This window comes from Doryrhamphus excisus, chromosome 21 (genome assembly GCF_030265055.1).
Source record: "Doryrhamphus excisus isolate RoL2022-K1 chromosome 21, RoL_Dexc_1.0, whole genome shotgun sequence".
Taxonomy (NCBI): domain Eukaryota; kingdom Metazoa; phylum Chordata; class Actinopteri; order Syngnathiformes; family Syngnathidae; genus Doryrhamphus; species Doryrhamphus excisus.
In genome coordinates this window covers 14,820,398-14,842,783 of record NC_080486.1, presented here as the reverse complement: position 1 = coordinate 14,842,783, position 22,386 = coordinate 14,820,398, and the positions used below count along the sequence as shown (strand labels likewise).

The window sequence follows — 22,386 nt, the reverse complement described above, 5'->3', positions numbered from 1 at the left end:
CACACACACACACGGACGCGTTCAGAGACGGACCACAGCATAGTCAAATAGTGTCACTGTGCTTGACTCGCCTTCGTTTGAATTTTCCGTTTTTGTTTCGGTGAGCCCCAAACAGAGTAAAATGTTCTGATGAATGAACAACTTACTGCAACACCAGACTTGGTTGAAAAAAGTGCTGATTTAAGTGAAGCATTCTCTTTGGACTGCAAAGAAACACAACCTAAAATGCTCTTGAGGTTGGTGACAAAAATGGCACTGCCCTATTTCTGCACTGACACACACTCAAACCTGTTCACACACACACACACACATGCACACACACATGCACATTCCTGGTAAATCCATCAATAGTGCAGGTAAATGTGTGAATGGCGTGTGACTGCCCTCTTACCTCCTGGCTGTGCCCCTGCCCTGCCTGCACGCTGTCAGGTTCTCCAAACTACCTGACCTGTTTCCGCCTGTCCTGATTGGCTCGGAGGGATGCAGTGCTCCTCCTCCAGCACCCCTTAAAAAGAAGAATGAATTTTAAGTGTGTGTGTTTCTTTGCGTGCATATATCTACATAGTATATTCTTTTGATTCATATTCTCTGTAGAGTTGCTGTTCCACCATCATAACCAGGAACTTTTATAACCAGGACATTTTTTATATCAGGGTAATTTTTTGTAATTTTGTGTTTTGTAATTGTATTTTACTTGTTTTGTTTTTCCTCTGCAAATACGCTTAAGAGTCCAATTCTTCTCGTACATGCACTGCTACTGCAACAAGGTACATTTTAGTGTACATTTAGTATACATTTTACTAGCCGGATAACAGTGAGGTTTTTCAAAATCCCAGGTATATTGAGGGTTTTTATTTTATGTACATTTAAAACCAATGTATAGCTGTCTACTCGTCATTGCATGTTTTTACAGGACTTTTATGCATCTGCACTTCTGTGGTTAAACACTTGATGGCGGTAGCGATCTATTCTGTCTGCAGCTAATCGTTATAATACACGAAGAACAAAACCCGCGACGCTGTCCGGAAGTATATTCAATCTGTGATATCCCTCTCATTATACTGGATGAAACATTCATTATTTTATCGAATGATGTTTGAAACTTAAAGACGTGTTCGGCAACTTTGCATCCGGCGGGTGTCTTGGAGAGATGGCGGCATTCCAGTGTGGTTGACGACGGCATCCCCGGAGCTGATGCACCATGATCCCGGTGTCTCTACTAGTGTGCGTGATGGCAGCCTGGAGTGCTGTGTATCTCGCAGACACACTGCTGAGGGTAAAACACTTTACTTTATTCATTTTGAGAGTTTACTAAGGGGTTTTAATGTTTTCGATTGCCACAGAAAGCGCAGTTTGTACTAATAGTTGACGTGCTAACTGGCTACGGATGCTGCTAGCTAGCATCAATCCACTGCTATTGACTGTCCTTGACTGTGTCACCCAAGTTTATATAAGGCTATAAAGCCAGACTGACACCTCACTGTTGCTAAAGTGGATGGGCAATAATTTTATTCGCTTTCTCTTGCAGTCGTCGCCCACACACCGGATCAGCTATGAGTCCTGGTTGGCCAGACGAGGTCTGATGCTGTCCCCCTTCCACTTGAGGTGGCAGACCTGCATGTTCAACAGACTGTTTGCGTACTGCGCGCGCATCCGGCCTCGAGCGCTCTACCTGTGGTGGGCAAGATCCTCTATGACTGCAAAAATGCTAGTCTTTGCTTAAAAAATAAGTCATGCCATTCTGAGATTGTGATTAAAAACATCCAACAGGAGTCGCTGTGGTTAAAAAAAATAGCGAATTTAGTATTTCTCCTCATTTTCTCCTCCAGGTTCAACAGTGGTCTGGTGTTTGGGCTGGTGGCCATGTTGGTGTCGGTGGTGCTGCTGGTGAAAACATTACAGCAGACCCTCGCCCAGATGACCACCGACAATCCTCGCATGGGCGCCCAGCAGGCTCTGCAGGTGGTGGTACGTATGCCACGCTCACTAGCTGTACCCCACAAAACTAGCAAACTAGCTGATAGATGTTTTCCTTCAGGTGCCCGGCGTCAACCTCCCCACCAGTCATCTGGCGTACTTCTTCCTCGCCCTGTTGCTCAGCGGTGTCATCCACGAGCTGGGTCATGCGGTGGCAGCACTGAGGTAAAAAGCTTTTTGTGTTAACGCCACACCGACATGCCTCTGCTAAGTTTACAATATGGTGTTCCTGCAGGGAGCAAGTACGAGTGAACGGCTTCGGCATGTTTGTGTTTGTGGTCTATCCCGGCGCCTTTGTGGACCTCTTCACCACACACCTGAACATCGTGTCGCCCACACAGCAGCTTCGCATCTTCTGCGCCGGTGAGGGCAGACGCCATTAAATGGATTATTTTCACTCAATCCTCAAACCATCAAATCATCCCGGCCTACCGTGGAGCAAATTTAATCCAGGAATATTGGCAATGCACGAACATCATATTAAATTAATACCTTTTTGACAATGTCAATCAAAACTATGGAAATGATTCATTTTTACATCAATAGACTCTAATGAACCAGCGAGTGTATATTATTGCAGCCACTAGAGGGCAGCAAAGCACGTCTCTCTATGTCCCGCCGTGTTTGTTTATCCTTTCTGGTCACAGCTGAGGTTTTCTCAGCGTGTTCCTCACACTGATTGTGTTTATTATTTATTCTCGCGGTGGCATGTGATGCAACTTTAATGCTTTGTTTACCCCAAGACGCAAATCTGCTCTCGCCTCAACCTAAAAATATGTCTTTAAACAAATAACACCCTTTATTGTTTTTCTTTTTCCAGGAGTGTGGCACAATTTTGTGCTGTGTGTGGCGGCGTTGGCGTTCCTCTTCCTGTTGCCGCTGTTCCTGTTCCCTTTATACACCAGCGGCGTAGGGGCTCTGGTCACTGAGGTTGCACCGGTTAGTTCTACTTTCTACAACTGATTTTGTAGCTTTTTAAAATTGCTTAGCATGTTTTCGTGTGTGTGTGTGCATCAGGGTTCAGCTGCCGATGGACAGCGGGGCCTCTCCGTGGGGGACATCGTGACGGCCCTGGAGGAGTGTCCCGTCAGCGGAGTGGAGGATTGGCACAGCTGCCTGTCTCACCTCTCTCACACGCCGCAGACGGGATACTGCGTCCCCGCCGCCAGCCTGCAGCCCAGCTGGGCCCACGGACGAGGTGCGTGTAAGGTTCACGTTAATCGGGAAAATATCATTACCCTGATTGGATATTTCCGCCTAGCGTTCAAGCGCCTGGATGGCACGATGGACTGCTGCAGCAACAACAGCCTGACGGACCTCTGCTTCTCTTACATCAAACCGCAGAGCCGCGAGCGAGAGGTCTCACACGCTAATGCAAGCAATAACATTAGCTCCGCCCACCCTCTGAAGCACTTCCTGTGTCGCTTTTGCTCTCGTGCAGTACGCCTGCATGCCGGTGCGTAAGATGGTGACGGGTACCCAGGTGTGTCGCAGCGACCGCGACTGCGACTCTCGCACCAGCCTCAGCGTTTGCGTCACGCCCTCCCTGGAGAACCAGACCCGCTTCATCCGGGTCACGCACCCCCCCGCCGCACACATGCTGTTTGTGGGGTACCCGCCGCATCTTCAGCACGCCGGTAATTTATTTATTAAAATCTCTAGGATCAACCAGATCTGCACCAAAATTCTGCACAAAGTAACTTTTACATAATCCTGACAACGTCAAAACCGCCTCTTATGTTTTATTTCTTCCAGTGAGTCTCACCAACTTTGTGCCCCGCTTTGGTTTCCTCCACCTGGACCTGCCTGTCTTCTTGGAGACATTCTGCAAGTATCCTTTTTGATGCTTCTATAAATGTTGTTACAGTGTTGTAGTCTCATGTTCAATGATGCCAATAATAATAACTAATAGTTTCAGCTTGTAGTCCTTATCCATCCTGCCTCCCAGGTATGTATTTTCCCTGTCAGGCGCCTTGGCCGTGGTCAACTCCGTGCCGTGCTTCGCTCTGGACGGCCAGTGGATGCTCAACGCCTTGCTGGAGGCCACGCTGGTCAACATAGTGACGGACCGCCAGAAGCGCGAGCTCATCGGCTTCTTCCTGCTGCTGGCCGGGAGCGCCCTGCTGGCCGCCAACGTGGCGCTGGGTCTGTGGATGGTCACGGCGCGGTAGCCGTGATGGTCAGTCCCTATGTGGAAATAAGAAAAAAAAACCTGATGCTAGCCTGTGGACCACTATACTGTGAAGAGACTACGTTACCCAGCAGCCCCCAGGTTTGCCTTTTATACTGTAGTACTACCACATCAAACCAAGAGAAGCACATGTGTGAATTAAATGCAGGTGCTGTATGGAAGGATGTGAACGTGGTTAATGTGTGTCAATGTCTCATTTAGGGAAATTCATTGATTTACAGGAGGGGAATTACTTCAGCTCCAGCACCCCCCCCCCTCTTCAATTGCCTTTGATCACTTGCATCACAAGCCCTAAACAAAAAGTGAAACCGATGTGATTTAGCATGTTTAGATGTTTACATTTAAGTATATTGGACTTGGGTAAAACGTCAGGATCAACCTAAAATGCACCAACAGAGGAAAATAAAGGGAAATTAATCTGAAGTTACCACCAACTGGGCTTCTCTATGTGTTCTCCCCGTGCATGTGTAGGTTTTCTCCGGGTATTCCGGCTTCCTCCCACATTCCAAAAACATGCTAGGTTAATTGGCGACTCCAAATTGTCCATAGGTATGAATGTGAGTGTTAATGGTTGTTTGTCTATATGTGCTCTGTGATTGGCTGTCCAGGGTGTACCCCGCCTCTCACCCGAAGACAGCTGGGATAGGCTCCAGCATACCCACAAATGTATGTATGGATGGATAGAATCCTTTTCTGAAGTCTTCCCCCTTTCTAGTGATTGTATAATTGTAATTGTCTTACACTGTGTTGATGTTGGAGATGATGAAAAATAAAGTCTGTCAGGTTTCATTTGTACAGGGGACAAAGATGTATAGATTAGTTCTCCAGCTTTGTTGTCTCCCCGCCTCTACGCCCGACCAACAGGTTAAACATTGGACCCATACCGGAGAAGGATACGTAAGGAATGTCAATGTTTGTGTTCAAATTACATTTGAAGGTTGATTTGTTTCCATCTCACGCTTGTATGTGCTTGCTTATCTCACGCTAATGACGACCTGCAGAGTGTTTGGCCAAACATCCGCGGGAGGCTGATGAGGCAGCGGAGGACAGACTGGGAGGAAACGGAGCTGCTCAAGGTAGGAACCCCAATGCATTCATTTTTTTCCTGAAAATGTGTGTGGAATCACCTTTTTCAGCTGCTACTGTTTGTACTGTACGCCCCACCCCACCAAATGAACAGATATAAAATGAAAACTTGAAACATGACAACCACTCATTAGACCTAATTTATGACTTTGGTAAGAATGGCGGCCTTTCTCCCGGATTTTCTGCTCCTATTCTGGTTATATGATCATCAACTCTTCACATCCATGCCGTGTATTCTTGTTAAGTGACGACAACAAGCCAGGGCCTCCCATTTCGCTCTTCGCTTGATGAATGGATGTTTTCGGCAGCGCAGGAAGTCTATAAAAGGACTCTGTAGGCGACGCCCCAAACCCTAATGAGCAGATGTTGAAATAGTCCTCGCCGCAATGGGATAGGGAGAACAGGGTGGGGGGGTTGTTATTGGGAAGACCAATCATGGGACCTTTGGTATCATGTTCCATATTGTAGTGGAAGCGTGTGGATGTTGATGCTGGAATTTAGACCACATTTAAAAGTGCTTTTAGTAACACGCCCTTTTGTGTGTCTGTCGCTTTAATGCTAATGAGTTGTGAGGCTGTCTTCAACCACGGTAATAATTTCCATATGTCATAGCTATGACCCACAAAACGCTTTTGTGCTTTAGGTCATTTAAACCTGCAATAAAAGATCAAGTCTGGTGCTTGTCTCACCAAAGAATTAGTGACACCTAGTGACCAAAGTAGAATACTACATTCATAATTTGAATGGTGGTCTTAATAGTTCACTGAGCCATTATTATTATTATTATTATCCCAGCTGTCTTCAGGCGAGAGCGGGGTGGCCAGCCAATCACAGGGCACATATAGACAAACAACCATTCACACTCACATTCATTCCTATGGACAATTTGGAGTCGCCAATTAACCTAGCATGTTTTTGGAATGTGGGAGGAAACCCGCACAAGTACAACATACAGCAAACTCCACACAGAGATGCCCAAGCGGCCACCAACCATTGTGGCATAACAGGGGACGTTGAATGTGGGCTCCATCATTATCAGCAGATTAATTGTGTGTGTTGTGGTCCAGTGAACATCTCATCTCTCATCTGATGATTGTCCCCAGCAGTCCGCATGAGATTAGTCACACGTCACACTCCACAGATTAGGCTGTAGTTTTGGTCCATGGTCGAAACCCCCCCAACCCCCCCGACCCCACTCATCTCCACATACACTTTGAGAGGGAGGAGTGCCGGACGGCGGGAGGGGCAAAGAGCTTGGAGAGCTTGGGTGAAAGTTGCAGGAGCTGCAGAGGGACACGAGCTGAGAAGAAGGTAAGTAAGAACACTTGTCTTTTTTTGGAATAGGCATTCATATTGATGTCATGTCTTTTTTTCAGGTTGCTAGGCAGATTTATACTTTGGAGTGTGTGTGTATAAGTCATGGAAGCGGAGCATTTAAGTGGCGGAGGGGTCAAACCCGAGCGGGGCAACGGCCGTCGCTACAGGATAGCATTTATCGTGTGTGCCTTGCTCTGTGGGGTTCTTCTACTCGCACTTATACTGGGTGAGTCCACACACACACACACACACACACTTGCACTCATGCTGCATTATAATTTGCAAGGAATTTAGCATACACAGAAGACTACTTGCTTAAAAGCCCGGGGCAGCGTACGTCTTGGGGGAAGAGCAAAGGTCCCTGGCAGTGAGCAAGAGCTTGTGTCAAACTATTTCTGGTTCATATAAGGTTTCAAACGCCCACGTGCTCGTGCACTGCAGCCTTTCCCACCATGATTCACGCACTGGGAGGCCAACTGGGAGGGAGAAAAGGGCATCAAAAAGACACGAATGGTCCATCTATCCATGTTCTGTAACTTCCAAAACAATGTACCGTGGAATCTCTTTTTTTGTACTCCACCCTCCACGCCACACTTTGGACACCCTTGTACTTGTTATGGTGATACGCCATCTATTTGTGTACATTTGGGTCTCGAGGAGGAGCCAAAATGGGAGCTGAAGTTTGGACATCCGTTCTAATTCCCGTTGAGGGTCATTGTGCTTCCCCTTCAGCAACATCCTGATGTCCATGTTCCGCTGGTGAGGATGCTCCGCGATGGTTTGTGATGCGGCGCATTCTTGCGGTGGCGTTGAAGTGTAATTACGTGACGGGCCTCATTCGCCCCAGCACGCCCACTCTAATGGAAGCCCTCGCGTTTTCCGCCATGCGTGTGACCGCGCACAAGAATGCCAAGTCCCCCCCGCAAATTCTTGTTTTCAAACCAGCGAGCCTTGAAGCGTCTTCCTGCAACGACACGGTTGGTCGCAGAGGTCAGGGAACGCCGCACATCTCATCCGTTCTCAAACGGGATTGGCTTTTCCAAATCCGTGGGCTGTTTCACCTCACGGAACTCTTCTGCTGTCCAAGGAGCCACCTTGCATTTCTTTATCAGGAAGTGCATTTCTTTGAATCAGGGAACCGGAAGATGACTTAATTGTCAAGCTCATTTATTTATTTATTTTCCAACATTCACACAGGAAGTGAAGAACTTCAAATGTGAAATCTTTATTCGGAAATTAAAAATCAGATGAACCCTAAGACAAAAAACAATAGAAAGGCGGCCCTCATTTCCTGAGGCTCAGAGCTAAATCTTTGCATTTAAGTGCCACCAGCCTAATGATACAAAATTGTGATTCTTATAGCTTAATAAGAACATGCATAAGCAGTTTATAGTGACAGGCGGGCCTGCCAGGCTAACCCCCCCAGCCTGGGGTACCTCACTGCATTCACTTTACAGCACTGATTTTGTACAATATACACAATTTCAATATTTACAATTCACTTTCATTTTTCAAAAATGAAGGAAAATTGGTCAGCAACCCGTTTAGGCCAAAATAAAAATGATGTGTGATGATTGTGGTTGATGAGCCCACACTTTCAACCATGAGGGGGCAGCACATGACCAGGAAGGGTGCTTATCTGCAAAGAGACGGTGCGGTCATGTCCAAAATAAATCATCTTTCTATCTTGTCAGTTTCCCAAAGAAGCAAGCAGCAGTTCTGTCTGACTCCAGAATGCATCGAAGCAGGTGAGAGCAACTTTTCCTCCCATTTTCATGTCCTCAATGCATACAGGATCCTTTTCATGGTCTCTTCCAACATAGCCGGATCTATTCTGAGTAAAATGGATCGGTCCATTGATCCCTGTGAGGACTTCTACACCTATTCCTGCGGCGGATGGCTGAAGGACAATCCCATTCCTGAGGAGTCGTCCTCGTACGGCATCTACCCCTGGCTCCGGCAGCACGTTGACATGCGACTCAAAGGTTTGATATCCATCTTCATTGTCACTTGCTGAGGCAGCAAGAGTCCAATCACGGCTGATGTTCTTGGCGGCTTCAGAGTTACTTGAAGCTCCGACTGACGCAAACGAGCTGGAGGCCGTGACCAAGGCCAAGATCCTCTACCGGTCCTGTATGAACGAGAGTGAGTACAACACACAGGCCCTATTATTAATAATATGAAATCAATAATTGATAACCACAGTGATACATACATATTTAAAAAAAGATCCTCCTTCATTTACTGTATATATTTTGGTCTTTTGTGTCTCCTCCCCTAGCGTTACTGGAAGAGATGGACGCCAAGCCCATGCTGAAGACGCTCATGCAGCCTGAGTTTCGCTGGCCCGTGGTGGGCGACGGCCTCGGGGGTGACTTCCGGTGGTCCGAGGAGGAGTGGAGCCTGTTGAGGACGCTGGCTGAGATGAGGAACCAGCACAGCAAGAGCGTCCTGATCCGCCTCTACGTCTCGCCCGATGACAAGAACTCCTCCAGATATGTCATCAAGGTGAGGCGTCTTGACTTTGGAGTTTTAGCACTAGACGATATTAGACGAGGGTGGGGGGGTCCTGGGAGTTTTCTCTTCAAGCTCCCTAAGATGCTTCACACCAACTATATGCACTCATGCGCATCATGTCTGACGATGATGGACTGGGTGTTTTTTTTCAGGCTTTTTTCACGCTCCACTGAACAGGAAGTTGCACTTTTCTTCTAACATATGTTGTCTTCACGCAGCTGGATCAGGCCTCCTTGTCTCTGGCCTCGAGGGAGGACTACACCACCAACACCTCTGCTGCCCAGGCGGTAATATTCTGCTATTGTCTCTTACGTCTTACTTCTACAAACATTCTCTCTCTCTGTGTGTGTAGTATCGTGCAGCCTTGTTGAGTCTCATGGTGGACACGGCCGTCATGTTGGGCGCTCCCAAGACGACGACAACGAGGGTCCAGATGGAAAAAGCGGTGGACTTTGAGACCCAGCTGGCTCACGTAAAGAGAGGCGTTTGCCAATACTTGTAAATAAAAGGTGGACACGCACGATGGACATGATTGCTTTTCCGTTGCTCCTGCAGATCCTGATTCCCTATGAGAACCGGACCAGTGAGAACATGTACAACAGGTACACGCTGTCCCGGCTGCAGCGCCACATGCCACAGGTAACTTCAATTGTCCTGACCTGGGTCTGTATGAGTGACAGGTGACACTTATGAAGACAGGAGGTTGACCGTGGAATCATGTCAACAAACAAGCTAGTCTTAATATTAATATATAAACTAAACACATGCCTGATTGGCTGTATTGGCGTTATAATGGGGGCTTTATGCATGAAACTTAATGCAACTAACATATGTACACCTGCAGCCATCATGAGTTCATTTCTGCATGTCCTTCAAATGCAGTTTGATTGGTTGGGCTTCGTCAAGTCTGTGGTGGAGTCCGACAGCGACATGGATCGCTCCATCTCCTCCTCGGAGCCTGTCATTGTTCGAGTGCCGCAGTACTTCAGGGACCTTGTCAAGCTCATTAACGCCACAGATCCAAGGCACGCACACACACACACACACACACACACACGTCCACAGAGCCTGGAGGTCTCCTGTCTCTCATTATCACCAATTACGGTGACTAATGAGATTACATGTAGCCACGTAATATTGTCTCTCTTCCTGCAGGACCATCGCTAACTACGTACAATGGAGAACAGTTTTTTCCAGGATCACCACCCTCAGCCGCCGTTTCCTTTACAGATACCTGGACTTTGCTCGGGTCAGCACACGTGCACACACCTCTGAATATTACTTGATTAAGTAAAAGAGTACAATTTGGTTCGATATGCCACCCAGTGGCAAACTCAGCTCACACTTTCGTGACCCCCCCCAAGGTAACCACGGGAACGACATCTCTGACCCCACGCTGGGACAAGTGCGTCAACTATGTGGAGAACTCGCTCGTCTACGCCACGGGCCGCCTCTTTGTCGACACCCACTTCCAAGAGGACAAGAAACTTATGGTAATTGTGAGATCTTTCAGACAATTACTTCGCTAAAGATTGAAAGTACAGAAAAGAGTGTCCGACTGATTTCTTCTCAGGATCAACAAACTTGAACGTTTCAAGTGCCAAGATTATTTTGTCAATAGTGAATAGTGATGGCAGCGTCCTGGTTTGGGGGCTGCATGAGTGCTGCTGACACTGGGGAGCTTTTGAAATGATAAAATGATAACCGAATCTCCTCAGATGGACGAGCTGATTGGCGGCGTTCGCTGGGCGTTCATCGACATGCTGCAGAAGGAGAACGAGTGGATGGACGACTCGACCAAGGCCAGAGCCGTAGAAAAGGTGACGACATCTCACTCTGTCTCTGGTCTATTAAAAGTCTAACGTCAGCGCTTTCGTCCCTCAGGCTCATGCCGTCCTGGCTAAAGTCGGCTACCCCGAGTTCATCCTGAATGACACCTACCTCAATGATGACTTAAACCAGGTGGGTACAGCGACGCGCCTGTCTTCCTTCACGCGTGTTGACATCACGTGCTCCTCTCAGCTAGAGTTCCTCGAGACGGACTACTACGGCAACGTGATGCAGACGCTTAAGTTCATTGCTCAGTCCGACGTGGCCTGGCTTCGTAGGAGGGTCCCGCGTACTGAGTGAGCTGAGCGCCTCTGTGTGGCCTTCTCCTCCACTTCCTGTCGCAACAGGACATTTGTGTTTGTGCATTGCAGGTGGTTCACAAACCCGACAACAGTCAACGCCTTCTACAGCTCATCCACCAACCAGATTAGTAAGACTGATGTTCCTGGTAGTTGCCTTTCAAAATTATTGCTGACAAATAACCGAAAACCTGTTTTCATAACCATGAAGGAGGAGATTTAGAAATGCTCCTTCATCAATAAACATACTTTTTCTTCAGGATATTGAAAAAGCACCAACAGGAAATGGACTGCTGTATGTATGTGTGTGTTTGTGTGTGTTTTAAATATGTGACTTTCCCTTTCAGGATTCCCAGCTGGTGAGCTGCAGAAGCCTTTCTTTTGGGGCAAAGCGTACCCAAGGTGCTGCGTTATATTCTTTTAGCATTATTGAAATGATAGGAAACATGATTTCTTTGTTACGTTGCGTTGCAAAGTTGCATAACTTTTGAAATATGCATCATTCTTGTCACTCTCATGTTACTATTATTACTCATTTTTGGCCACAAGAGGGCGTCTGTCACGTGGGCTCCATGAGGCTGGCTTGACCTCAGACCTGAACTCTTGCCTTGCAGGTCTTTGAGTTACGGCGCCATCGGTGTGATCGTCGGACACGAGCTGACGCACGGTTTCGACAACAACGGTAAACGCAACAGTCAGAGATGAGTAAAATACTTGCATCAACGTTAACCTTGTTTGTTTGTTTGTTTGTTTTGCACAACAGGCCGCAAATACGACAAAGATGGCAATTTGGACCAGTGGTGGAGCAACTCGTCCGTGACGGCCTTCACCGACAAGACTCAGTGTATGGTGGAGCAGTACAACGAATACCTTTGGGAGGAGGCGGGATTGAACGTAAAGCACTTTCAGTATCATATCTGCCACGTTGGTTGAGAGTGTCACATCCGGACTTCCTGTCTTGGTGGCCATGATGTTTGCAGGTGCGTGGCAAGAGGACGCTAGCAGAGAACATCGCAGATAACGGAGGAATAAGACAAGCTTTCAGGGTATGATCAGCGTATGCCTGCATGGCATCACAGGTTGATACAAAGTGTGTGTGTTTTTTTTTATGTGTCAGGCGTACAGGCGCTGGGTGGACGAGAGCCGAGGCGGCACAGAGGAGCCTCTGCTGCCCGGAGTCGGACTGAACAACAACCAGCTGTTCTTCTTGAGCTACGCACATGTAAGAACACGCCAAGTGAGCACGCTGTGTTGTGTGAAATTGGGCCTGAAAGCTCTTGTGCGACACGCTTGTAGGTCAGATGTAACGCGTATCGCCCGGAGGCGGCCAGGGACCAGATACAGAGTGGAGCACACAGTCCACCGAAGTACCGGTAAGCACACTTACCTTATCATATTACCTTATCACTTATCATACACAGTACTGCATTCATGTTGATGTGCTCCTGAATGTAGAATCCAATAGAGACTGCAAGTTTGGTTCATTGTTGTGTACATTTTGACTATGAAGACGTTTATCCTCAGCATCCCTGCCCTCTTTCCCCCCCCGCAGGGTTGTCGGAGCCATGAGCAACTTCCCTGAGTTCGGCAAGGCCTTCAGCTGCCCCGAGCTGTCAGGAATGAACAGAGGTGCACAGTCCTGCCGAGTGTGGTGACCCTCGACCCCAGGCCCGACGGGGCTGTCGGAGCCGCCGGCTGACCAAGAGGCGGAGCGTGCCGGCGCCCCGAGTGGAAGCGGAAGGAGCAGACGCGGTTTATCCGCTGACGTGTTTGGGTTTGTACGAGCAGAACGTTTTACTGAGAGTGAACTGATTGGTGGGAGCCTTCCATCACATGAACATGATGTCTAACTCAAGCTTTGGATGATGGAACGTCGATTGGAATAAACTTTTTTTATACCTCAGTGGCGCTACTATAAAATAACTATTACTTTCTCATCCTGGATATAGATATATTTTAAGCAATTTACCATTTTATACAGTATATTGGCCAAGGTTTTGTGGAACCATATTTGGTACCATTGACTCAAGAAGCCAAATAGACACCCCCTGCTTTATAATAATGCAACAAAACCTTGTGGTTCCTCTCAGTAAAGAAATGCTGTCATAATAATATAAATGTTCCAATGAAATTCAAAGTATGGTATAATATATCATTTCGAATAGAAGTACAATGTTCCTGAGTACAAATATTCGGGGAGGGGGCTAAAATGTTGATGTGCCTTTTAATTTTAATCAAATCATACAAATACTGTATATTGATTACATTTGAATCAATACAAATACATTTTCAAATAATACAGATGTTTTAACGTCATTTCAATCATATTAATACAAATGTTTAATTTTAAATAAAATCATTTAATTTATTAAATTTATAATAATGAACTAAATGAATGTATTTTAGCTACATAAATAATAACATAAATGTCATAAATATCTTACTGTTATAAAGAGAGATTGGGCGCAAAGAAAAATCCCCAAACTGCAGCACACGTCCAGCTGTTGCTATGGTAACCATCAGCAGTCCCAGTGCTGAAATTTTGTGTAAGTGTAAGTGAACTTCAAGCACGTATCAGAGACATTTTATGAACGATTTTATTCTATTAAAGTGTGAATGAAAGCCTGGGAGGAGTGAGCCGATTGGCTCGTGTGGTTATTGATTTGTGACCCACTCGCACACCCCGCTTGGAAGTTGCCATGGCAACCCATTGTGTTTTCTCTCCTATATCAGGGTGATCTTGGATGTGATTGTTTGTGTCTTTGTGTGACGGGGGTGGGGGCAGGGGGGCCATGAGTGACATACATCTGTGGCAACCCCGGCGGGACTGGCATCGATACACACTGATTAGAAAAGCAGTCCCCGTCTCTCCGAGGAAGTGTGTCAATGAGATGGACAGTAATGACGTGAGATCTGCTGTTACGACACGTGTAAGCAACACACACGCATACACTTGCAAATGTCTTTTTTTCCTCTCCTATATTTAGTTAGCAAGCGCGCACACAGCAGCAGATCCGATCCTTTCTTTGTCTTATATTTGCATTGCTGCTTGTTGCTAGGCAGGATTCATGGGGCGCAACCCATAAAAAAGGGCACGCACTTGACTCCTTACTTGATGAGAAATCTGAATATTATCAATAAAGGTAATGTGACAAGCTTTTTTAGCCACAGCACCATCTGCTGGATACACAACAGAAAAAAGGACAGGGAGAGTCGGCAGTGAGAAATGAATTAGTGCTAAAGTATTACTTCCAAGACAAAAAACATGACTTACTTGATAACAAATCTGAATATTGGCAATAGAACTAATCATGACTCTTTTTCCCACAGCGCCCACTGGTGGTTAGAGTAGTGTACTCCTCTATAGGAGACATTTTCATGTCTCTTTGTGTTTGTCTCTGCTGTTTCTGGCCCTTTACTGTAATCTAATCTTGACTTTATCCTCTCAGTGACCTCCTCCTTACCGCTCTGCATCCTTCCGGCCCAACGACTTTATGTCCAGATGTCGTTTAGAAATGATAAATATGCTGAAAAATTGCAACGATGGAGCCGGAATATGAAGGTTTACATGTATTATGAGGACAGCAGTTCCAGTGGCTAATTTAAATGATGATATTTAATAATAATAATAAGTAGTACACATCCCATGTGGCAGGCATGTTTAGAGGATAGTTCCTTTCAGCAGGAGCCAGCCTGGAGATGGATGACTCTATAAATAATCCAAGAACGAAATGATGGGACTCTTTATTAATGAATGGTCTTCACCAAAAATGTATGGATCTAGAGGCTTTCAGTCCATATGGCTGTTTTATAAATAATACAGGAAATGTGTCACACACTTCCCCCTCGTCTTATGTGAAGAGAAAATAGCTTTATTCTGTTTCCTATAAATCTTTGAGCCTCACTAATTATGACTTTTGTTATCAGGGAGAGCCCCCAAGGCCCTCCCGTCTTCATTTCCTCTCCTGCGCTTCCTTCCCTTCCTCCCTGTAGAGACACTTACTCATTCGCCCTCCTCACCGGGCTCCTAATGACGATTAACTGCTTAATTAATTGGGGCTTAATTGAATAATGGATTAGAACATGCATAAACACAGGAATGTCGTGTTTATCCGCCAGTTGGTCTCCATTGTTTGTGTGTGAGTGTGTGGGTACAGTATTTGAGGACTTCCCAGGCATCCCCACAATATTTACATGCATTTTTAGATGCATTTAAACTGGCAAATTCTGCTCATACAAAGAAATAATGTTCAATCTTGTTAGTAATTTAAGAATGTTCATTGGTTTGCATTGGTGTCCAGATCCGTACATTATCTTGCCACACAAATTAGTGTTAAAACAGTTTTATAACTCAACTGGGGTGTGTTCTATGTTATGTTTTTGTTTTTGTTTCATTCGTGGATATTGGACTAGTTCCGGAAAAGGCTTTTATTTTGACATCGCCTGCTTTTACCGTAATGCCTTCTTGATGCGCACACGGACTACTAAACACCAGCACCGCACTAGGCAGTGACAGCGGCAGTGGAGCTCGGCTGGGACGAGAGCATCTGTTTGCGGGCTCTGACGCCGGGCAGTCCGGAGCAGCAGGTAGGAAGAAATGTTTTAAAAATGTCCCCCTTTGAGCTAACACGTGTTTTGTCTTTTAGAAGAGCACAAGAAAAGGGGCGCCTCACCCCAGTGTAGGATCCTCCCCGGCTCCGGGAGACAACCCCTCCTTCCCTCTCCTTCTCATGGAGGGAACCGTTGCTGGTACCGATGCGCCCGGCAGTCCCTGACGCTCGGCGGCGCCTCGGTCGGTGGGAGAGGCTCGAGCCGCGGCCGCGCTCCACTATGCTCCGCCAGGTGTTGCACGCCGGCCTGAGCGGCGGCTTCCGCGCGCTCGGCCGCTTCGTGGCCAGTCACCCGGTGTTCTTTGCCTCGACGCCGGTGCTCCTCTCCATCCTGCTGGGGGCCAGCTTCAGCCGCTACCGCGTGGAGGAGGACGTGGAGAGCCTGCTGGCGCCCAAGCACAGCCTGGCCAAGATCGAGGGCAACCTGGTGGACAGCCTCTTCCCCATCAACCACTCCAAGCACGCCCTCTACTCAGACCTGCAGACGCCCGGGCGCTACGGGCGCGTCATCATCACTGCCCGGCGAGGGAGCGTCCTGGAACCGCCTCACCTGGACGCTATACTCGAGGTATACACACAACTTTCCTTCATTCTTGTCACTTTTTTTGTCTCCAATTAAAAACTGAGTCTATTTTACACTCAAAATATTGAAATCCAAATCAAAAATGATAAAAAGATATTAATTCGTGGTGAATGATAAATATGAGAATAAAAGCTGAAGGTTATTATCCTTATGAAGGCAGACTTTGTGTTTGGACTTCATGTTGCAACCAGTGAGTGCAGCATAACTTTTATTTGAAGCAATAAAAAAAGCTGTCTGCACTTAATTTGAATTACAACACTCCACCACAAACTATAAAATGGCTTTTATGACACACAGAAACAAGTTTATTTACCATTTTGCTGACATTGGCATTTGCATAATTTAGTGTTGACAAGGAATCCCCCCCCCCCCCCCCCCCCCATCACAAATCAGAAGTCATTCTCACACACAAATGGAATAGAATCCAAATTTATTGCTTAGCGGCGGCGCTATTTCATCGTAAATGGGCACGCATGTTACAAGCTTCTGTGCTATTAAATCACAAATGATGGGCCGCGGCGAGTTAAAAATAGTTAGGGAAAGAAAAAAAAAACGATGTTAAATTATGTGTGGCAGGAAAAAGTGAGGAAGTAGCATCCGTGGATGCGAGAGCCTGGCATCAGGCTTGTTGCTCGGTAACCAGCAGTGTGGATGTTGGCACTGTTGTGCTCTTGCCATGGCAACATGGGATATTTCTCAGACTTCCATTGTTAGCCTGTCACTTGAGCACGAACACCCCCCCTGCCCCATCTGGTGAAGTCTTATTTATAGAGGCTAAATCATACGTCTCCTTCAGGGATAATATCACTAGATTCATTCATTCATTTTCTACCGCTTTTCTTCATAAGGGTCGCGGGCGGTGCTGGAGCCAATCCCAGTTGTCTTTGGGCGAGAGGCGGGGTATAGCCAATCACAGGGCACATATAGACAAACAACCATTCACACTCACATTCATACCTAAGGACAATTTGGAGTCGCTAATTAACCTAGCATGTTTTTGGAATGTGGGAGGAACATGCAAACTCTACACAGAGATGGCTGAGGGTGGAATTGAACCCTGGTCTGCTAGCCGTGAGGTCTGCGCGCCAATATCACTATAACGAAAAATGTAATTTTAATATCTGGAGCACTGCCGACTAAAATTAATGTTTTTGACGTCCCATTTGCAGCACCAGTCAAAAATAAGGAGACACTTGCTCATTCAGTAGCATGCTCAAGCGTCCGCAAACTTTTGACTGGTACTGTATTTAGTTATAAATACAGTTATATTCACTCGTAACAACATTTGGTACACCTGGGCAAAAAAATATTAAAAAATATTTTAAGATGTGTAGTGAAGCCTACAACTTGGTCTTCCTTGAAGCGGCGGTGACATCAAAAGCCTGTTTTTGAGCACTTCTTCTTCTCTGGTTGTCCCATCGCAGCTCCACAGGCTGATCTACCACATGCAGGTGTCGGTGCCCCCATCGGGTTTCAACTACTCCTTCTCCCACCTGTGTCTCCCTGACGACAAGAACGTGTGCATCATCGATGACATCATCCGTGCTATGGAGGAGATCCAGTCGGCCCGCACGGCAAACCGCACCACCCCAGCCCTCCGCTACCCAATCACGCAGCTGGCGGACGGGCGCCAGGCTTACGTGGGCCACCAGCTGGGCGGCGTGCAGGGCTGGGGGCCCAACGGGGCGGTGCGCGTGCAAGGAGTCAGAGGTGAGGGCGTGCGCTCGGCCAAGGCCCTCCAGCTGACCTATTACCTCCAAGCGCGCGGCGGCCTCATGGAGGGCGTGGCCGGCCAATGGGAGCAGGCCTTCCTCGGCGAGATGCAGCAGTTTGCGTCGCTCCACCCCCAGCTGGACCTCTACCCCACCACATCCTCGTCCCTGAGGACAGACTTCCAGATCTCCTCGGTTCTGGCACGGCGGCCCCTCTTGGCCAGTTTGGGGATGTGTGGCGTTCTGGCCGTGCTCTGCTGCTCCATGAGGGACTGCGTCAGGTCCAAGCCGTGGTTGGGACTGCTGGCGCTGCTCTCGGTCACTCTCTCGGGCTTGACGGCTGCTGGGATACTCAACCTGGGTGGCTCCACCTACAATTCCACGTACCTGGGCATCCCTTTTGTCATGCTGGGTAGGTCAAAGATCACGCCGTGCCACCATGCCGTCAATGATAAACTAGGAGAGCAGACAAATTGGTGCGTTCAATAAATTAGTGAAATTGTCTAAAATGCCAACACACAACTAGAATGTTGCAGGAAAAAAGACGGCATCAAAGAAAACGAAAGCGAATCCACACACGCCGCCAAGGCGAATGCTTCTACTTCTATTGATTTTTCCATCACAGAATGCCGTGTTCGCTGTCTGCCGCATCTGATGCTTACCTCCAGGGTGTGAGGACCGGCTGGACGGCGTCATTTCAGAATGACTGACAGGTGGTCGACCTTGACTTCCTGAAGAGAGAGAGCGGCGCCGCTTTATGATTAGCACATTTTTCTGACTGACGGAACACAAGCAGCAGGGGGTCTTTAAGGTTACTCAGCCTGGATTTATGGTAATGTGGAGGCGGGACCACCAGCTTGAAATCACAGCCGAGAGGGAATAGAAGAAAATGTCGCCGTGAATGTGGGCAGACGTGTAAAGTCAGGGAAACAACTTCCTTTTCGACGGTCTCGGTGCCCGTGTGTGATCTTCACGGTTCCGCAGACTTCATCAGTCTCACCCAGGACCGACGTTGTCGGTCTGTTAGGTTTCAGTTGAGGTGTGAAGTGTATTGTCGTGTTGTTGAGGTCACCGGGAGACTTGCTGGCGCCATGGCAACCATTCAGACTGGCTTGAAAAACATCTGCTGCGTGTCCAAAGACGACCATTTCACAATTTGTTCATTAGTACGCTTACACGAGAGCTAACGTGAATATTTGGATGACTTTGTAGCTCTTCAACCGCTGCAAATAAGTGAAAATGTGACATGTTTTTAACATGTTGTGGTTGACATACATCACTTCCTGGTTGGTCCGCACCAACCTGTGACTGTCAGTCACAAGTACTATACGTGCAAAGGCAGTACAAGTGTATCGGATCTCATCAGATGTTTGTTCACCATCAGGTCACGGCCTCTTTGGGTCCTTTGAGATGCTGTCGTCATGGAGACGAACAAACGAGGACCAACACGTGAAGGAGCGCGTGGCGAGCGTCTTCGAGGACGTCATGCTGCGCTTCTCCGGCTCCACCATGCTGCACCTCCTGACGCTGGGCCTGGCCGCCTCACCGCTCACCAACATGGAGGCCGTGCGCCTCTTCTGCCGCACGGCCGCCTTGGCGGTCACTGTGGGATACGTGTACATGCTGTCCTTCTACAGCTCCTGTCTGGTCTTCACCGGATACCTGGAGACGGGTTACAGACACGGATGCTTTTGCCGGAGGGTTCCAAAGCAGGACCGTCTGGACTCCAAGCCGGCCTGGTACAGGTGCCTGATGTACACCCGTTACCAGGATGAGGCGCAGACTACAGGCGCGCCGCACGGGGTCGGTCACTGCCACTCCGGGAACCTCACGCACACGCGCACGTACGTGCATCCTCGTGCGGCAAACATCCACGGTCACATGACGAACGGCACACATGCCTCAGACGCACGTCCTCAGGACTCGCATCTTCTGCTGGGCTGTGTGAGGCGTTGCTATGGAGACTGGATCACTAACACATATGTCAAGCCTTTTGTGGTGCTGCTCTATCTGGTCTACATCTCCTTTGGACTGATGGGCTTCCTGCAGGTGAGACATGATGGCATCTGACGTAGGGTTCAAGTGTCTGAAAGTATTGTCCTCTTTTTTTTTTTTTTTTTTTTTGGTTACGTATTTTTAAATTTAACTTTTTTCAAAATTTGTTTATTCATGACTTAATTTATTTTTTTTAAATGTAAATTATTTGTTATTAATTATTACTATTCAATATTTGTTATTATTGTTATTATTTTAAAAGAATTAATTAATTTAATTATTACATTATTCTTATAATAATTATTACATTATTCTTATAAAAGTTATTATAATAATATTTTATATATATTATATAATATTATAATTCTCTAATAATAATAAAATGTTTTAATATATTTTTTTATCTTTACAAATTATTTAAATAAATTTATCTTGAACCTATAAATATGATTAATTAGTAATTCTAATTATTTCTAATTATTTATAGATATTGTATAAACAAATGTTGTTGTTGTTGTTGACAGGTGGCCCAGGGCTCGGACCCCAGTGCCCTGGTCGCCATGGATACGGCCACAGTGTCGTACACGCGCGCCCAGCAGCGATACTTCAGCTCCTACTCCCCCGTCATTGGCTTCTACATCTACGAGAGCGCCCCCTACTGGAACGACTCTGTGCAGCGGGACCTCCTGGAGTACGCCAAGGGCTTCCAGAGGATCAGCTGGCTGGAGGCCTACCTGACCTTCCTGTCCGAGCGCAACCAGTCCACGAGCCCGCCTCGGGAAAACTTCACCCGCACGCTCCGCCACGCCTTCCTCCGAGAGCCACGCTTCGCCCACTTTGCCGACGACATCATCTTCGCCGAGCGGGGTCAGGGGGAGGAGCCGGATGTTGCGGCGTCACGCATCTTCCTGGTCGCTAAGACGACGGAGAACAAGCGGGAGGAGATGTCGGTGCTGCTGGACACCCTCCGCCGACTGTCACTCACCTCCCGAGTTCGATTTCTCATCTTTAACCCTTCCTTTGTGTACCTGGACCGCTACGCCACGGCGGTCAGCTCACCGCTGCGTCACTCCTTGCTGGCGGTGCTCTTCCTGCTGGGGTTGTCCTCCCTCGCCGTGGTGGAGCCGCTGGTGTCGGTGTGGTTGGGCCTCACCCTGCTCTCCGTCCAGTTTGGCGTGCTGGGGTTCATGACCTTGTGGGGAGTGGAGTTGGACTGCATGTCCGTGCTGTGTCTGATCCTGGCCCTGGGGCACGCCGCAGACTGCAGCGGGCCCCTCCTCTGCAGCTTTGCGGCGGGGCAGGGCGACAGCAGGACCCGCTGGGTGAGGGTGGCGCTGGAGAGACACGGCGTGCCTTCCTTGCAGGCCTTCATCTGCTACGTCGCCGCCCTGGTCCCCGTGGGCTCCGTGCGCTCCAACCTGACTCGCACGCTCTTCCGCTGCTTGGCCCTGACGGCGGTCTGCTCGGCGCTGCACACGCTGGCCTTCTTGCCCACCCTCCTTACCTTTCTGCCGCCCTCAAAAAGCCGCGCCCACCGGCCCGCCGGGGGAGACGCCCCCAGGCAGGAAGTGGAATGCGTGGAGATGAATGACAGCACTCGAGTAGTGGACCAAATCACGACGGTCTGATGCCAGGAATCAGTTGCCATGGAGACTGCCATGCGGGACCATTGATGCTGCAGACAGAAACCCGTGGAAAGATAAACGGAAGGTGTTTTTTATCAAGTGATGGATAAGCGAGGACCTGGGTGTAGCGTATCCATGGTAACGGCCTGTCCAATAACCAAAGATTGGAGGATTAGCTGAGCTCAGGAGATTGGATCTCATTGTTGTTGCTGCAGGCGCTAACTAGTTTGCTATGTAACTAGTTGCACGTGGGCAAAAGTATTGGGACACACCACTTGCTCGGTCACAGAACTCAAAGGTGGGCACACCCGTTTTCTGTTCCAAGTGCACAAAGCATGCCTTTATCGACGAAGGCATGCCCCCAGTACCTGGTGTCCATGTTGTGTACATGAATGCAACATGAGGCAATCATCTGTATTTCTACCTGAACGCTGAGACCAATAAAGTCACAGTGTTAAAGCCAAGACCACCTTGACCCTGTCCTTTCCATCTTACCATATGGCAGCTCCATCTCTGGATCCTACTAAATACTATGCACTTTCGCTTCAGTCGCCATTGTTCACTACAACCACACAGAAAGCTAAGCAGCTAGTCAATAAGTTATGGTTGCTCACTCCTGGGAAACACTGCCCTCTAATGGTTTG

General features: G+C 47.8%; 3 protein-coding genes across 3 annotated transcripts; all 3 read left to right on the top strand.

Annotated features, from left to right (window-relative positions):
* Nucleotides 1–992: 992 nt before the first annotated feature.
* On the top strand, nt 993–4,963 carry LOC131109013 (membrane-bound transcription factor site-2 protease-like). The gene is made up of 11 exons (XM_058060529.1): nt 993–1,276; nt 1,529–1,677; nt 1,830–1,968; nt 2,039–2,142; nt 2,213–2,340; nt 2,798–2,916; nt 2,995–3,175; nt 3,239–3,336; nt 3,419–3,614; nt 3,733–3,808; nt 3,926–4,963. Exons 1-11 carry the CDS (start codon nt 1,202–1,204, stop codon nt 4,146–4,148), a joined length of 1,488 nt encoding a protein of 495 aa, XP_057916512.1. The 5' UTR covers nt 993–1,201; the 3' UTR covers nt 4,149–4,963.
* Nucleotides 4,943–12,918, top strand: LOC131109012 (phosphate-regulating neutral endopeptidase PHEX-like). The gene is made up of 24 exons (XM_058060528.1): nt 4,943–5,065; nt 5,170–6,565; nt 6,631–6,797; nt 8,266–8,319; nt 8,395–8,556; nt 8,633–8,716; nt 8,853–9,079; nt 9,307–9,375; nt 9,441–9,560; nt 9,644–9,727; nt 9,971–10,113; nt 10,244–10,337; nt 10,453–10,581; nt 10,807–10,908; nt 10,973–11,050; nt 11,111–11,214; nt 11,290–11,348; nt 11,565–11,619; nt 11,832–11,899; nt 11,981–12,111; nt 12,198–12,263; nt 12,335–12,439; nt 12,514–12,590; nt 12,770–12,918. The coding sequence occupies exons 3-24, from the start codon at nt 6,674–6,676 to the stop codon at nt 12,870–12,872; spliced, it is 2,238 nt and encodes a 745-aa protein (XP_057916511.1). The 5' UTR covers nt 4,943–5,065; nt 5,170–6,565; nt 6,631–6,673; the 3' UTR covers nt 12,873–12,918.
* A 1,097-nt stretch (nt 12,919–14,015) lies between these two features.
* Nucleotides 14,016–22,089, top strand: LOC131109011 (patched domain-containing protein 1-like). The gene is made up of 6 exons (XM_058060527.1): nt 14,016–14,147; nt 15,713–15,804; nt 15,864–16,395; nt 17,835–18,534; nt 19,507–20,171; nt 20,642–22,089. The coding sequence occupies exons 3-6, from the start codon at nt 15,973–15,975 to the stop codon at nt 21,743–21,745; spliced, it is 2,892 nt and encodes a 963-aa protein (XP_057916510.1). The 5' UTR covers nt 14,016–14,147; nt 15,713–15,804; nt 15,864–15,972; the 3' UTR covers nt 21,746–22,089.
* Nucleotides 22,090–22,386: the final 297 nt, after the last annotated feature.

Coding starts and splice junctions, on each gene's coding strand:
- LOC131109011 (XM_058060527.1), top strand. CDS start 15,973: ATGCGCCCGGCAGTCCCTGACGCTCGGCGGCGCCTCGGTCGGTGGGAG. Junction 16,396..17,834: donor ACCTGGACGCTATACTCGAG/GTATACACACAA, acceptor GTCCCATCGCAG/CTCCACAGGCTGATCTACCA. Junction 20,172..20,641: donor GACTGATGGGCTTCCTGCAG/GTGAGACATGAT, acceptor TGTTGTTGACAG/GTGGCCCAGGGCTCGGACCC.
- LOC131109012 (XM_058060528.1), top strand. CDS start 6,674: ATGGAAGCGGAGCATTTAAGTGGCGGAGGGGTCAAACCCGAGCGGGGC. Junction 8,320..8,394: donor TCCAGAATGCATCGAAGCAG/GTGAGAGCAACT, acceptor CTTCCAACATAG/CCGGATCTATTCTGAGTAAA. Junction 9,080..9,306: donor CCTCCAGATATGTCATCAAG/GTGAGGCGTCTT, acceptor GTCTTCACGCAG/CTGGATCAGGCCTCCTTGTC.
- LOC131109013 (XM_058060529.1), top strand. CDS start 1,202: ATGATCCCGGTGTCTCTACTAGTGTGCGTGATGGCAGCCTGGAGTGCT. Junction 1,678..1,829: donor CCTCGAGCGCTCTACCTGTG/GTGGGCAAGATC, acceptor TTTCTCCTCCAG/GTTCAACAGTGGTCTGGTGT. Junction 2,341..2,797: donor GCTTCGCATCTTCTGCGCCG/GTGAGGGCAGAC, acceptor TTCTTTTTCCAG/GAGTGTGGCACAATTTTGTG.